Source organism: Chiloscyllium plagiosum, unplaced genomic scaffold (assembly GCF_037043375.1).
Source record: "Chiloscyllium plagiosum isolate Xiang-an unplaced genomic scaffold, Cpla_swu_hap1 HiC_scaffold_2, whole genome shotgun sequence".
NCBI classification, from domain to species: Eukaryota; Metazoa; Chordata; class Chondrichthyes; order Orectolobiformes; family Hemiscylliidae; genus Chiloscyllium; species Chiloscyllium plagiosum.
The window spans coordinates 86,056,900-86,070,914 of NW_028270140.1; the positions used below are offsets into that span (position 1 = coordinate 86,056,900).

General features: G+C 38.8%; 1 protein-coding gene across 3 annotated transcripts in view; it reads right to left on the bottom strand.

Moving 5' to 3' along the window:
* Positions 1-781: 781 nt before the first annotated feature.
* LOC122560635 (tumor necrosis factor alpha-induced protein 8) overlaps positions 782-14,015 on the bottom strand; it is a 147,157-nt gene continuing 133,923 nt past the window's right edge. For all 3 annotated transcript variants that reach the window (XM_087998339.1, XM_087998336.1, XM_043711489.2), the window contains one exon: positions 782-2,136. In XM_087998339.1, the coding sequence (XP_087854465.1) occupies positions 1,571-2,136 (566 nt within the window). In that variant the 3' untranslated portion in view covers positions 782-1,570. The remainder of the gene's footprint in view (positions 2,137-14,015) is intronic.

Here is a 14,015-nt window from a genome sequence, read left to right on the forward strand (position 1 = left end):
CTGAAACGTCAATTTTCCTGCTCCTCGGATGCTGCCTGACCTGCTGTGCTTTTCCAACACCACACTCTTGACTCTAATCTCCAGCATCTGCAGTACTCACTTTCGCCTATTCTAGTTTCAGTTGTGCCACACTAATAGCCAATCCTTCCTCTGCCTATTCATTTCTCCCATGCTCTACTGTCATCCTTTAGAATTTTCTTAAAACCCATCTCTTTGCTCAATCTTTTGACCATCTGGACAAAGATTTCTGCATGATGTTTGGTGTCAAAAGGCAGGAGAAAAACTACTTGTAAAGTAATTAAAGTGGAAGCAAACAATGATTTCAAAACACCATAGTATAGGCACATGAGAGACATAGATTTGCAGAGTTATCATGACAGATGGGAAGACTACTTCACTTGAGAGATTGCCGTTTATACAATCAGCTAAATGGCTCCTTCCATGACCAAATGACTCTTTTAATCTATTATATAAGTTCTCCCCAATTATAATATTTAAAAGGTAATTAAGCCAAACATCTGTTCAAAATATTTAATCTATTATACATTTCATATAATCTTTCAAACTTCAAGATTTAACTTTAAAAACAAGCCACTTATTATCCTTTTACTGGAAACTGTTTTTGCTGTATTTTCAGAACTAATAACTTATCATATGATGAGCTTGTGATGAGTTGGACAGAGTAGATCATTTAATGCATGAAGATTGAGTTCAATCTTGCTGTAAATGTTGATTTCATTAGAGAATAAAATGACTGAATGACGACTTATGACTATATTACTCCAGGTTCAATGGAAATTTATTCTTTGGCTTACTACAAACAAATAATTCGCACAAGAATAAAAGTTGCTCCAGTCACAGTGACAGTCATAATAACTATGCTGATCATAAAGTACAATTGATTTATGAAAGTTACTTGCCCATTTGAGTATTTTAGAATAAAATAAGCATCTGAGACTTAGTTTAATATATTACATCTCAACACACTAGATCAAAGTCCGTTGTTTTATATGTCCAAGTAATTCAAGTGAGTTGATGTAAACTGTATAATACAGATGGAAAGGGATGAAAAGTATTAAAATGCTACTTGTTGTACTTTGACATAACACTGGCAATGCGTATGTACTATTTCATTTACATTCTGTAATCTTCATTTCGGAACATAATTATTTCAGTTTATTTGCAAGCTGGTGTGTGTGTGTTTTTAAGTTATAAACTTACAAAAAGGAAACAATGCATATTGTTTTGTGTAATAGTCTAAAAGCTAAAGTTGCATTGGATTTTGCTCATTTATCTGAACTCATCAGATTTATTCCACAGGCTAAGAACAATCATCTGCTAGGAATTGAACAAGGTGGGGGGGGGGTTCAAGTAATTTCACTCAATGGACAAATAATAGATCAGAGTACTTATTCTATTTTATGCATAGTTATAGAAATAGAAAACAAATCTTTAAAAGAAACTTGTCAAAATATACAATTTTAACAAAAATGCATTTTACAAGACATTATTTCTTCATATTTTAGCAGGACTTTTAACATGTTTTACAGAAAATGTTACAAATTGCTGGTTATATAATTTTATCATCTAACATTTTGTTCACACCATCACATATTTTCTGCAGAGAACCTTTGTAAGATCCAAATGGATTGTAAAGCACAGCCAAGAACTCACAATCCGAAAAGTGATTAAAAACATGGTTGATGCGTCCATGTGACTTGGCAGTCAGATGCCGGTCAATGATTTGGTGAAGCATGTCTCTGCATTCATTCAAAAGTTTGGACAGAACATGCCGATCAAAAGTAAAGTCAACCTGATGAAAACTCACAACGGTCATTGCTAACTGATGAACTTTCTTCTTGAATTTCTCCACAAGCATTATCTCATCTTGATTGAATTGATTATTCCTGTACAAGACTCCTAGTTTTATGACTACCTTGATAAGATTTTTGACAATCTTTTCTGCTTCTTTTTTGTTCTGCGTGTATTCCTTGGTTGCTTTGAATAGCTCATCCAAAACATCACTGCTTGTATCATCTATCAATGCAGTTGCTATTGACTTTGATGCCATCTTGCCAAGTATTTTCTTTTGGGCCTGAACAGCCAGGCTTTTGGAATTGAAGACTTCAGTGGCCACTGAAAATATAAAAAGATAGTTTAAGCAAATGATCCAAGATTGTGCAAATAGCAGAACTGGTTCAAATGTTTTTGTTTTGTTGAATGCACTACTTCCTTGTAATGTGACTCTTTTTCTTAAGGACACACTTTCATCAAATGCAGCACTACACAATATTTCTGGTTGTATCAAGTGAATTCTGGTACATTATTTGCTCCAAACCTGAAAGTGAATATCTGCATGTAGTTCAACATTATTTCTTTGTGTCTTTAAAGCTTGCAAAATAATTTTCAAGATCAAATTTAAAAATTCATTGTTTGTATATCTAGCAGGCACTTTTATGTAAATAGTTACATCCTTAATATTTTTGAGACGTCAAATAATGCATTCAAAATGCCATATTATCAGATGATGAAAAATGTAGAGAAGGTAAAAATATACATTTTAAAAACTGCAAGCGTTAACAAATGTTCGACTCAATGTAAAAGTGGACACTGTGCCTGCAGCATTGTCCCTTACTGATCAACCACTTCACAAATTCTATCAGTGGTGGGGAGAAAGGAGTATTGAGTGGCCCGCTCAGCGAGACCCTTGAATAGCAAATTACTGAAGGCATGGTATAGGAGGGGTGGGGGCGCAGGGAAGCAGTGTCAGTGCCTAGTGTCCTACATCGAATAAAGGAGCTTGCCCCATTTTCACCATCCTGACTTGGAAATATAGCACAGTTTATTCTATGTCACTGGGTTAAAATCCTGGAACCTCTTCCCTTACATTATCTTGGGTATATCTACACCAAACATTTTCAGAAGTTCAAAAAGGCAACTCACCACCACCTTCTCAAGGGAAACTAGAGGTGGGTATTAAATGCTGGCCCAGCCAACAAGGGCCACAACTGCTGAATTTTTTTTTTCAGAAAACTGCATTGGGTTGAGGTCCTCTGAGAATTCTTCACATTCTCTTGGTCAAAATCCAGGAATTTTCTACTTAATCCAACTATGGTAGCACTGTCATCATAGTCCCTACAGTGGTATCAGCAGAAGATGCAAGGAATAGGCAATAAATTCTGATTTACATCGCAATTTGTATATAACGAAAAGGAAAATCTGAAGCTGACTCAATTTAACAGAAAAAAGTGCATTGGAAGCTAAAATCATCTTTACATTTTAATTTCAGTATCACTCAAATTTTGTAAATGTGTATGTATAATGCACAGTCAGCAAAGATCAGTTTTATTAAAGGTTGAATTGCGTTTAGTAATAAAACAAAATTGTGCAATTAATAAAAATCATTATTAGCAATTAACAAATATATGAGTTTTAAAGAAGGATTTGTACTCCTAAAGGTTAATGTGCACTTAACCTTCAGTGACGGAAGGCAAAATGCTTGGATACCCATCTGATCATTTTTTTTTTAATATTCAGAGAAAGCACTTGAAGTATCACTTCTCTCGTGGCATTAAAATGTAAGAAAGAAGTAACTTACATTGACAAATTCCCACATAAGGCCTCAAACACATCAGAAGACACTATGCAATCAATTAATTATTTTTAATTGATATGGAGTCAAAATTAATCTATCAATTTACCAGAGTATCTAATAAATTTTTAAGCAATAGCTTGGTATAAGCTCGAAGATGTGGCAATCAATATGAATGTCTTTTGATATAAGGCTATGATATTTGGTTTACTACTCTTGGGATTTCCAAGTGATACCAAACTTCTAAGGAGCATAAGGACGATATCAGTAAACTGCAACAGGATCTAAATCAACTAGGCTTGCATATTTGGCAGACACGTGATATTTGGCATTTAATACAGAGAAGTTTAAGTTTCTACAATTGTGGATGACATCAGACTTGGGGATAGTCAATTTTGATAGTGCAGGCATTAATAGGCAAAATAAGTTCAATATAAATGTGAGGTAGTACATTTTGATAGGAATGTCATTTGTTACTCGGAAGGTCAGAGTCTCGGTAGAGAAACAACGGGATCTTGAAGCACAAGTAAAAATATCTCTAAGAGTTGCACTAAAGGTAGGCAAGATTGTAGAAAAAAGCAAACTAAGCACTTGGCTTCATTTCTCACAGCATAGAATTGAAAAGTAGGTAAGTTCTTGTTTGGATCACACTGTGCACTGAATGGAAATCTACTGACACATAGTCAAAAAAATACAGGGATACTGGAGAAAAGATTTACAAGGATGTTACCAGACACGTGAAAGAGTACACATCTGAAAAGGATTGACAGGCCAGTTCTGTTTTCTCATAAAAATGAGCAATGACCTGAGAGATGTTTAAAAGTTACAAAAGGTCCTGAAAGTATGCAGGCAGAAAGAGTGTTTTTCTTGTGAAGAAGTGTACAATTATAGACTATCAGTTTAAGATAGTGACCAAGAAGTCCAATGCAAAAGTAAAAAAAATCTTTTTTATCCAAAGGTGAAAAGGTTGATTGAAAAGACTCCTATCAATAAGGATAAAGTTAAAAATCACACAACACCAGGTTATAGTCCAACAGGTTTATTTGGAAGCATTAGCTTTCGCAGCACTGCTCCTTCATTAGGTAGCTACCTGATGAAGAAGCGGTGCTCTGAAAGCTAGTGCTGTTGGACTACAACCTGGTGTTGTGAGATTTTTAACTTTGCCCACCCCAGTCCAACACCAGCACCTCCACAATAAGGATAAAGGGAGCCATGACAAGTCATTTGAGGGAGAAGGAAATAGGTAGTTATAATGGTCAATTTAGATGAGGAAAGATAGCAGGAAATCTAAGTGCAGCATAAACACCATGCCGGATCATTGTGCAAAATGTTCACTTTCTGAATCACTGTCTGAGATTCTATGTAATTTTAAAATCAGGATGTTGCTTGTCCAGGAGTCAACATAAGTCAGCTAACAATGCGTGGTCAGACTTGATAAGAGTTACAACAGAGACAGCAGACCTTTTGATGACTTATGCAGAGTATGGAGCTTATGGAGGGGTAGAATATGGGGAATCAGCCAAATGCAGATTGTTCAGCATGAGAAAATCAATAGCTCCTTCATTAGAGAGAGGCATTGCCATTAAAAGTAGGGGAATGAGAAGATGCCTCAAGATGGAGGCACTCTCTGAAGACTCCTCAATATTAAAAAGAAGTGGGCACAGCTGGTGTCTTTGGGTCTGTGTATATATGTATCTGTGTCTTTGCGATTGTCTGCATGTGCACATGTGTGTGTCTGTGTGTGCATGCTTTTTTGTTAAGTTTGATATTATCTTTTAACATTTCTCATTAATTCTGAAGTGCAAAGAGATTTGGGAGTTCTAGTCCAGGATTCCCTGAAGGTAAGCTTGCAGGTTGAGTCAGTAGTTAGGAAGGCAAACACAATTTTAAGGGGACTTGAATATAAAAGCAGAGGGCTACTTCTGAGGCTCTATAAGACTCTGATCAGACTACATTTTTGAGTATTATGTACAGTTTTAGGCCCCATATCTCAAGAAGGAAGTATTGGCCCTCGTGTGTGTTCAGAGGAGGTTCACGAGAACAGTGCGAGGAATGAAAAGCTTAAGACATGAGGAATGTTTGAGGACTGTGGGTCTATACTCGATGGAGTTTAGAAGGATGGGGGGGTGGGAATCTAATACAATGGCCTGGACAGAGTGGAAGTTGGGAAGATGTTTCCATTGGGAGGAGAGACTAGGATGCGAGGGCACAGCCTTAGAGTAAAGGGAAGACCTTTTAGAACAGAGAAGGAGAAACATCTTCAGCCAAAGAGTGGTGAATCAATGGAATTCTTTGCCACAGAAGTGTGTGGAGATCAGACATTGTGTATATTAAAGATGGAAATAGATAGGTTCTTGATTAACAAGGGGATCAATGGTTAAAGGGAAAAAGTGGAAGAATGGGATTGAGAAACTTATTAGCCATGGCAGAGCAGACTTGATGGGCTGAATGGCCTAATTTCTGCTCCTATGTCTTATGGTCTTAACCACAGATGCTACGTCTGTTGCTTGGAATTTTTCTGTCTCGTCAGAATGTATCCTTTCTGTGTACACTGAAATATATCCTTAAATGTTCGCAAATGTGGGCTGAATCTTATGATTTTTTTGGTTAAGTGCAGGGTGATTCACTGCAAGACTGATCTGGTTTCCTTGTCGTAACCTGCCAAACCGGCTGTGTTAATTACATATCACGCCCCATGGCACATCCAATTCTGCCCCATCTTACCATATACCATTCCTTGAACAACTTATCACACAGCGAATTCCTTGCATCCATGCCATCTTTGAAAGGCCACTGTGCACTCAGAAGAGCACTGGCATTCTGTAATTGCCCTGCTCCATCAAGAATTGCGTCACAAGATGTTGGAAAAGGGGAAGATTCTCCAACACGGACTTTGTGGACAGGATGGTGCAAAGGAGAGAAGCCCTCTTCCCAGAAGGCTGATACTGGAGGCCATGTCACTGGGCCCTGCCAGCCTGGCTGAAGGTCATTGTCAGAGTGCTGACCCTTACCTGCTATTCACAATCATGCTCTTCTGTCTTTGAAGATATTATCCCAAGAGGTATGCCAAATCCCTGGTAGAAAGTATCTTAGCCTGTCCCTGATGTCTGTTGGTAATTCAGCCAACTCAAACTCTGCGCTGAAGCTGCTCAAAGGTGACATACTTACTTCAGATATGTTTGCCCTAAACAAACTGGCATCCAGTACCTCCCACATGCTGCAGCTGTGATACATCACCCTTTGTAGCACCACTAATGTGTTCTAATTAATTATTTAACATGTTGTACTTATGCTTTTATATATTTTCTTAACCACACTACCAGTCACTATACTATTTTGAACTTTAGGGATAGAATGAGTTTTAATCACTTATCAGATACTCACCAAATAACTAGCTTCCTTGTCTGTAGCTGAGTAACAACCAATTCCTGAATATGGGAGTACAAGCAAAACCAAAGAAGCACCTCTTTGCCTGACTTCTTCAATTACCCAACTCACACCACTCTGTTATAAGTGGCAGTCAAGTGATAAGTCACAGTACATTAACTATATTTATATGATCCTAACACAAAAGAGTTGAGCTGGCCTAATTATAGAGAAATGGCTTAATCTGCTTCTTAAACCAACTGCTCTTTCATTGGAGAGCTTTTTCTACCACTGTTAAGCTGAAATTTTTAGAATTTAAACTATAGAATTCAATTGAATATGAACCACAATCAAAATTAGATTTGTACAAGATTAAGGGCTTCTTAGCCCTCAACAGCCATCATTCAGTCTACAATGGGTGTTGAGTTCCATCAATACACCCTGCAATTATTCTTATTGGATACAGAGTACCTCTACAACCTTTCCCCACAAAGCAATAGCCTTGAAATATACCTAAGATCATCCCAGCAGACCAGAAATGATGAGAAGTTGTGACAATGTGTGCACAAGCCTATCTCTGCATTTCTGTGAAAATCTACTCTTGTGAGTTACACTAGAAGGAGCAGAGAGGGAGATGTCTATGGAGAGAGAAAGATGAATTTTTGAAGCTGTTTCAGTTTTAGTAATATGAATTTATTCAGCATTTTACCATACATACAATTTATTCAGTAATTTGTTTTGTAATCCAAGATGGTGCCAGAACGTACCGAAGTGCAAGTGAGAATATTAAATAATTCTTTTTAAAATCTAGACACTGACCAATATCTGTGTTATATTATCACATTAGAGCTGCTACACACTTGAAATTGCTTCCCTTAGATTCCTAAATTACCAAAGATGCCTTGCGACAAAGGGCACCAAATGGTGGAATGTTTGCTTGGTGACTGAGTGTGGAATGAAGTCGGGTTCATTGCTAGAAACAGAGCATAGAAACAGTGCTACAACCGAACTAGCACAATGTAGGATCAAAATGCAGCTTCAATCAAAAACCCAAAATCCTTCAAATTCCTCCCTGAAGCAACAGATTAGCAACAAAGAGTTTACAATTTGCACAGAGAACAGCTGATTTCAGATTCACTCCAAACAATGTTAGTGTATGTCTTCTGTCTAATTAAAGAAACCAACCAAACAATTTAAAAAGTTTAATTTACTGGAATTTCAAACTAAAGGGTGTAGGAATTTATTTAAAATGCTGAATACAAAGATGGTCCCTCATGTTGCCTTATAAATTTCATGTAAATTCATTCAGTATGCACCATGGGCAAACCTCAGGAGCAACATTGTTGTGAAACAAAATAAAATTCTTACAATCTAATACAATCTGATCATGAAAAGTAAACAAGCATTCTTGGAAGTCCATTAAAACCTTTTAAATTTCAAGTGGGTACTGACTTACAAAAACAAACATACGTCTGCCCGTGATACTTCAAGGGGAACTGAAGTCTTAATAGACTGTCTAAGACGCTAATCAAATTATGAATTCAGAATCCCTGATAAGATGATAAATTTTGAAAGTCAGCCAAACATTCATAATTAACATTTTGGGGGAAAAGTCAACAATTATTTAAACTACTAGGACAGACAACTTCCCAGCTGAATTATTCTTTGTTACGTGTCTCATTGATTGCTGCAAAGTCTGGGATGGGGGGTATTTTAAAAAATCTTCAACCCATGATTAAACAGACCTTACCCTCTTCAAGAGTCTTTGACAATATAGTCCATAAGTTCACAACACCTAAACTGCGTTAAATCCATTGCAGCAGTCAGAATAGAATCCATGACCTGTTGCATTCAGATTTCTTTAAGGTGTGCATTAAACATTGCTCACTGTTGCTGATAATACAGTCTTTCAGAATTGGGGGCAGGATTTTCACATCATGGTGCCAGCTGTCATTTTCAAAGATCCAAGGAGCCTTTCCAACTTCATGAAGATCTGTCTACTTTTGTCTAATTGTACTTTTTTTAAAACAGAATTATTTTTCTAAATTAAAGGTTGTTATTATGTAGAAATGCGAAAACCATTTTAAATAAATTGGACTCAATGGGCAAAAAAAATGTACTGGTACAGAACACAGGAAGAAAACAATTCAATTTGGTCTCGGGTTTTATGGTGTTCACTATGGGAAAACTGTAATCCAGTCACTCATCCAAAATTTTTATTTAAAAAGCATGTTTCAGTAAACATCCAAACCTCAGGAAAGGGCCTTCAACCCAGGTCATATAAAGTTCATCCAACCAATTGAGGAAGGATTTTGCATGCTGAGACCACTATAAAAAAACATTTAAAGTTACTTCTTCTGGAGTTCTCTGCTTGAAGGAAAGTCCAACTCGCAGCACCCTGGTCTCTGTCACCACTAAGGCAAGAAGGTAGATCCCAAATCTACTCCAGCCAGGATGGGAATCCACCCCAGCCATGCAGTTATTTCAAAAGTGATCCAAATTTCATTCCCTGACTAACTCACTCCATTGCTTTCATTGGAATTGTCTGAGAATAAACCAGTCTGTTCACCGCCTTACTATCACCTTTCAACCAAATGAGCCTTCATGCTCATATTCCTGCCATCGCTGAGACAAGCTGCTTTCACCTCCTTAATTTTGATGTACCCTGACCTTGTCCAAGTCTCAGCGCATCTGTTGTTGAAAGCCTCATATCTTTGTTACATATAGATTTGATCATTCTGGTGCACTCTTGGCTGGCTTCTGATATTGCACTCCAACTAAACCTGAGCTCACACAAATCTCTGTTGACCATATCTTAATTCACAGCACGTCTTATTTCCCTATTACCCATGCTTGCAAGCTTACCGTTTTGATTTCAAGACTCTAATGTTTGTTTTCACATCCCACCAAGGGCCTGACATCTCCGTTAAACCTGTATTCTGCATTCGAGGTTCTCATCCATTTTATTCACTATGTCACTGGTACTAATGTGTCCCACGACTTCTGGCTGCTCTCCCTCCCCCTAAAAAATCCTGCAGACTCAATTCGAGACATCCCTGACCTTGGCACCTGGGAGGGAGTCTCGTTCACGACCACAGAATCTCCTGTCTGTTCCTCTGACTATTGAATCTCCTATCATTATTCCCCCCCTTCCCTTGTGAGCCATAGAGCCAGGCTCAGTGCTAGAAACCTGGCCCTGGTAGATCGATGCCCCAACAGGATCCAAGATGGTATACTTGTTGTTGTACTTAACAGTGTACTGTCTGACTGAGCTTTTGATCATTTGACCTAAAGTCTCCTTAGGTGGCTTGGTATCATATACTGTTGTATTACACTCCTGTTCAGTGTCTTGGAACATCTTATTCTCATAACAAAAATTGTTAATGCTGTTCTTCAGGGAATGTTAGACACATTTTCCTTCTTACGGCCATGCAAACGTAGCAAGTTATCAAGTTCCTTCACAAACACTTGGCATTTCCTCTGCCTAAAATATGCTTTAGGGCATCTGTCAGCAACAAAATTTACACCCATGGTGTGGACATCATCAACACATATCATCATTAATTTTTCTACTTCTAAAGATCACCAGATACATATGATAAGCAGACAGGACTTTCCTTCTGGCTTTAAAATGTGTGTGAAATCTACAAATTTAAGGAAAGACATGACTTCACCATTTAACAGGATTTACTAAGCTTCTGTGAAAACTGAATCATCAGGAAATTAAAATTCTCCAAGAAGCATAGAAGGCAAGGCTGTAAAACAGAATAATTAAATTGAATGAAGTTCATCACACAATACATTTGATTTTGGAATTGTCTTTCTCGCATTTTGTTGTTCTAATTTAAAAATCTGAGGATGAGGTGATGAGGGCCTGAAGATCAAGGGAAAACAGAAAGACAACAAGAGAAATCAACAATGTCATAGAGTCACAGAGATGTATAGCACGGAAACACACCCTTCGGTCCAACACGTCTGTGCTGACTAGATATCCCAACCCAATCTAGTCCCACCTGCCAGCAACCTGTCCATATCCCTCCAAACCCTTCCTATTCATATACCCATCCAAATGCCTCTTAAATGTTGCAATTGTACCAGCCTCCACCACTTCCTCTGGCAGCTCATTCCATACCCGTACCACCCTCTGCGTGAAAAAGTTGCCCCTTAGGTCTCTTCTATATCTTTCCCCCCTCATCCTAAACCTATGCCCTCTAGTTCTGGACTCCCCAACTCCAGGGAAAAGACTTTGTCTATTTACCCTATCCATGCCCCTCATAATTTTGTAAACCTCTATAAGGTCACCCCTCAGCCTCTGATGCTCCAGAGAAAAACAGCCCCAGCCTGCTCAGCCTCTCCCTGTAGCTCAAATCCTCCAACCCTGGCAACATCCTTGTAAATCTTTTCGCACCCTTTCAAGTTTCACAACATCTTTCCGATAAGAAGGAGACCAGAATTGCAATCAATATTTCAACACTAGCCTAACCAATGTCCTGTACAGCTGCAACATGACCTCCCAACTCCTGTACTCAGTACTCTGACCAATAAAAGAAAGCACCTTCTTCACTATCCTATCTACCTGCAACTCCACTTTCAAGGAGCCATGAACCTGCACTCCAAGGTCTCTTTGTTCAGCAACACTCCCTAGGACCTTACCATTAAGTGTATAAGTCCTGCTAAGATTTGCTTTCCCAAAATGCGCACCTCGCATTTATTGGAATTAAACTCCATCTGCCACTTCTCAGCCCATTGGCCCATCTGGTCAAGATCCTGTTGTAATCTGAGGTAACCTTCTTCACTGTCCACTACACCTCCAATTTTGGTATCATCTGCAAACTTACTAAATGTACCTCTTATGCTCACGTCGTCCAAATCATTTATGTAAATGACAAAAAGTAGAGGACCAAACACCAACCCTTGTGGCACTCCACTGGTCACAGGACTCCAGTCTGAAAAACAATCCTCCACCACCATCCTCTGTCTTCTACCTTTGAGCCAGTTCTGCATCCAAATGGCTGGTTCTCTCTGTATTCCAAGAGTTCTAACCTTGCTAATCAGTCTCCCACGGGGAACCTTGTCGAACGCCTTACTGAAGTCCATATAGATCACATCTACTGCTCTGCCATCATCAATCCTCTTTGTTACTTCTTCAAAAAACTCCATCAAGTTTGTGAGACATGATTTCCCATGCACAAAGCCATGCTGACTATCCTGAATCAGTCCTTGACACTTGTTTAAAAACTTAACAAACTTTTCACTAAAATATGCCATTGTCTCACCATTTCCAATTTGATTGGATTACATTTCTTTACTTTTAAATGAAGCTTTCATTTGGATGAAAATCTTAATTTGTTTCAATGTCTCCAATTGGTCTATGGTTAGACCACATGTTTGCGTAATACTGCTCAACAGCTTTCCTCTAAACTCAATGGAACTTATTTCACTTGTGGCATGCAATAGGCTGAGGATCTTGCCTGCTTGTCAGGAACTGTGGGCCGTCTTGAGGGCTGTGTCACATTTTCCTGCTGCCAATGAACTGTTTCTGAATTTGCGTTACTGTTCTAGATGATTCAATAGAATGCATTCTCTGGAGTAGGTTGGATTCTTCAACACTCATCTTTAATGTTAAGTAGTCAGGTGTGATCCAAACAGTTCTCTGGATCTGGAAAGTCATCAGTCTTGGTCAGTGCATAACAGCAGGCCTTGCGCTGTTTACAGTTACTGTGTAGGAGGGAATTCAAACAGCAAGAGTTTGTAGGTGTTGCTTCAGACTCTGAGAACTATGAGGAATATCTGGTTCATCTTTGAGAATATTCACATTTTTATGAAAACCAGTTTCTTCTGGGACTTCTGGTGTTGATTGGAAGTTCAATTCAGTTCTCCCCAGTTATCGGCTGGTGTTCCACCTTGTCAGGATTTCAGTCATTGGGAGTAGCAGGCAAGGAACACAATCTTCCATAATGGGAAGCAGACTCAACTTAACCTGCTGATGCAAATCAGGTCTTTGAGGAAGTGCCATGCATGTACTTATGGAGGATGTTACAACTTCCGACTGATGGTTTTATCCTACCCAGATTTGTTGCCCAATTCCGACAACAATGAAATGATCCAGATCCATTGAGACGTGGGTTCTTTGATTTATACTTATCTAGGTGCTTCTCAGATTTACAGAGATTTTCGTAGAAAGTCTAAAACCTGCCCAGGCACATAACTAAAAGTAAATCAGCTTTCATCTTAATTCTCACCTCCTACCCAACAGTGCTCACCAGCAACGATCATCTCCTTCCCTCCGGGAACCCTTAACATCTCTCCTACTGACGTTTACCCCAGTCAGACAGTATTCACACTAGTCTCTGCAATGCTCAACTCCTTCCTCACTCCATTCATCCAGCCACTCCCAACTGCCAGAATCCCTGGCTCTTATTTAGCCAGTCCCAGAAGAGTCAACATTGTTGGAGATGGGAAGCAGGGTTTGATGTTTTGGGGAATGTGAAATGAGTATGCTTCGAGGTTAGGGTGGGGAAAGGGTGAGCTATAAGGGGAGTAAGCACTGTTGGGGGAGAGAACAATGTCAAGGAATGAAAGGGTGGGTGCATGATATCAAAGATGAAGGATGAGCCATGACAGACAATGAAGGATTAAAGGTGAAGGAGGGGCAGTACAATATTTGGGATGAGGGAAGGCATGAACCTTGTCACCACTGATTCAAACCGAGGATGGGATTGGAAAATGCAAAGTTTTCACTGTAGAATGGAAAGTGCATAATTTAAATTATAGACTGAGCTGGTTTAACACTCAGACAGTGAATAGATGGATTGGGTCAATAACTCCACCATGGTCCCTGTAGAGTGGAACAATAGAATGCATTCTCTGGAGTAGGTTGGATTCTTCAACACTCATCTACCTCTGTTTTCACAGCAAAAATGGGAACACCTTTTCCTACACTGTACCAAATATCCTTTCTAATATTCCCACATCTCTGTTTGGTCAGGTATGGTGTCAATGAACTGGGATTAGTCAATTTTGAGAATGGAGACTTTATTGCTTATTTTGCTGAAGG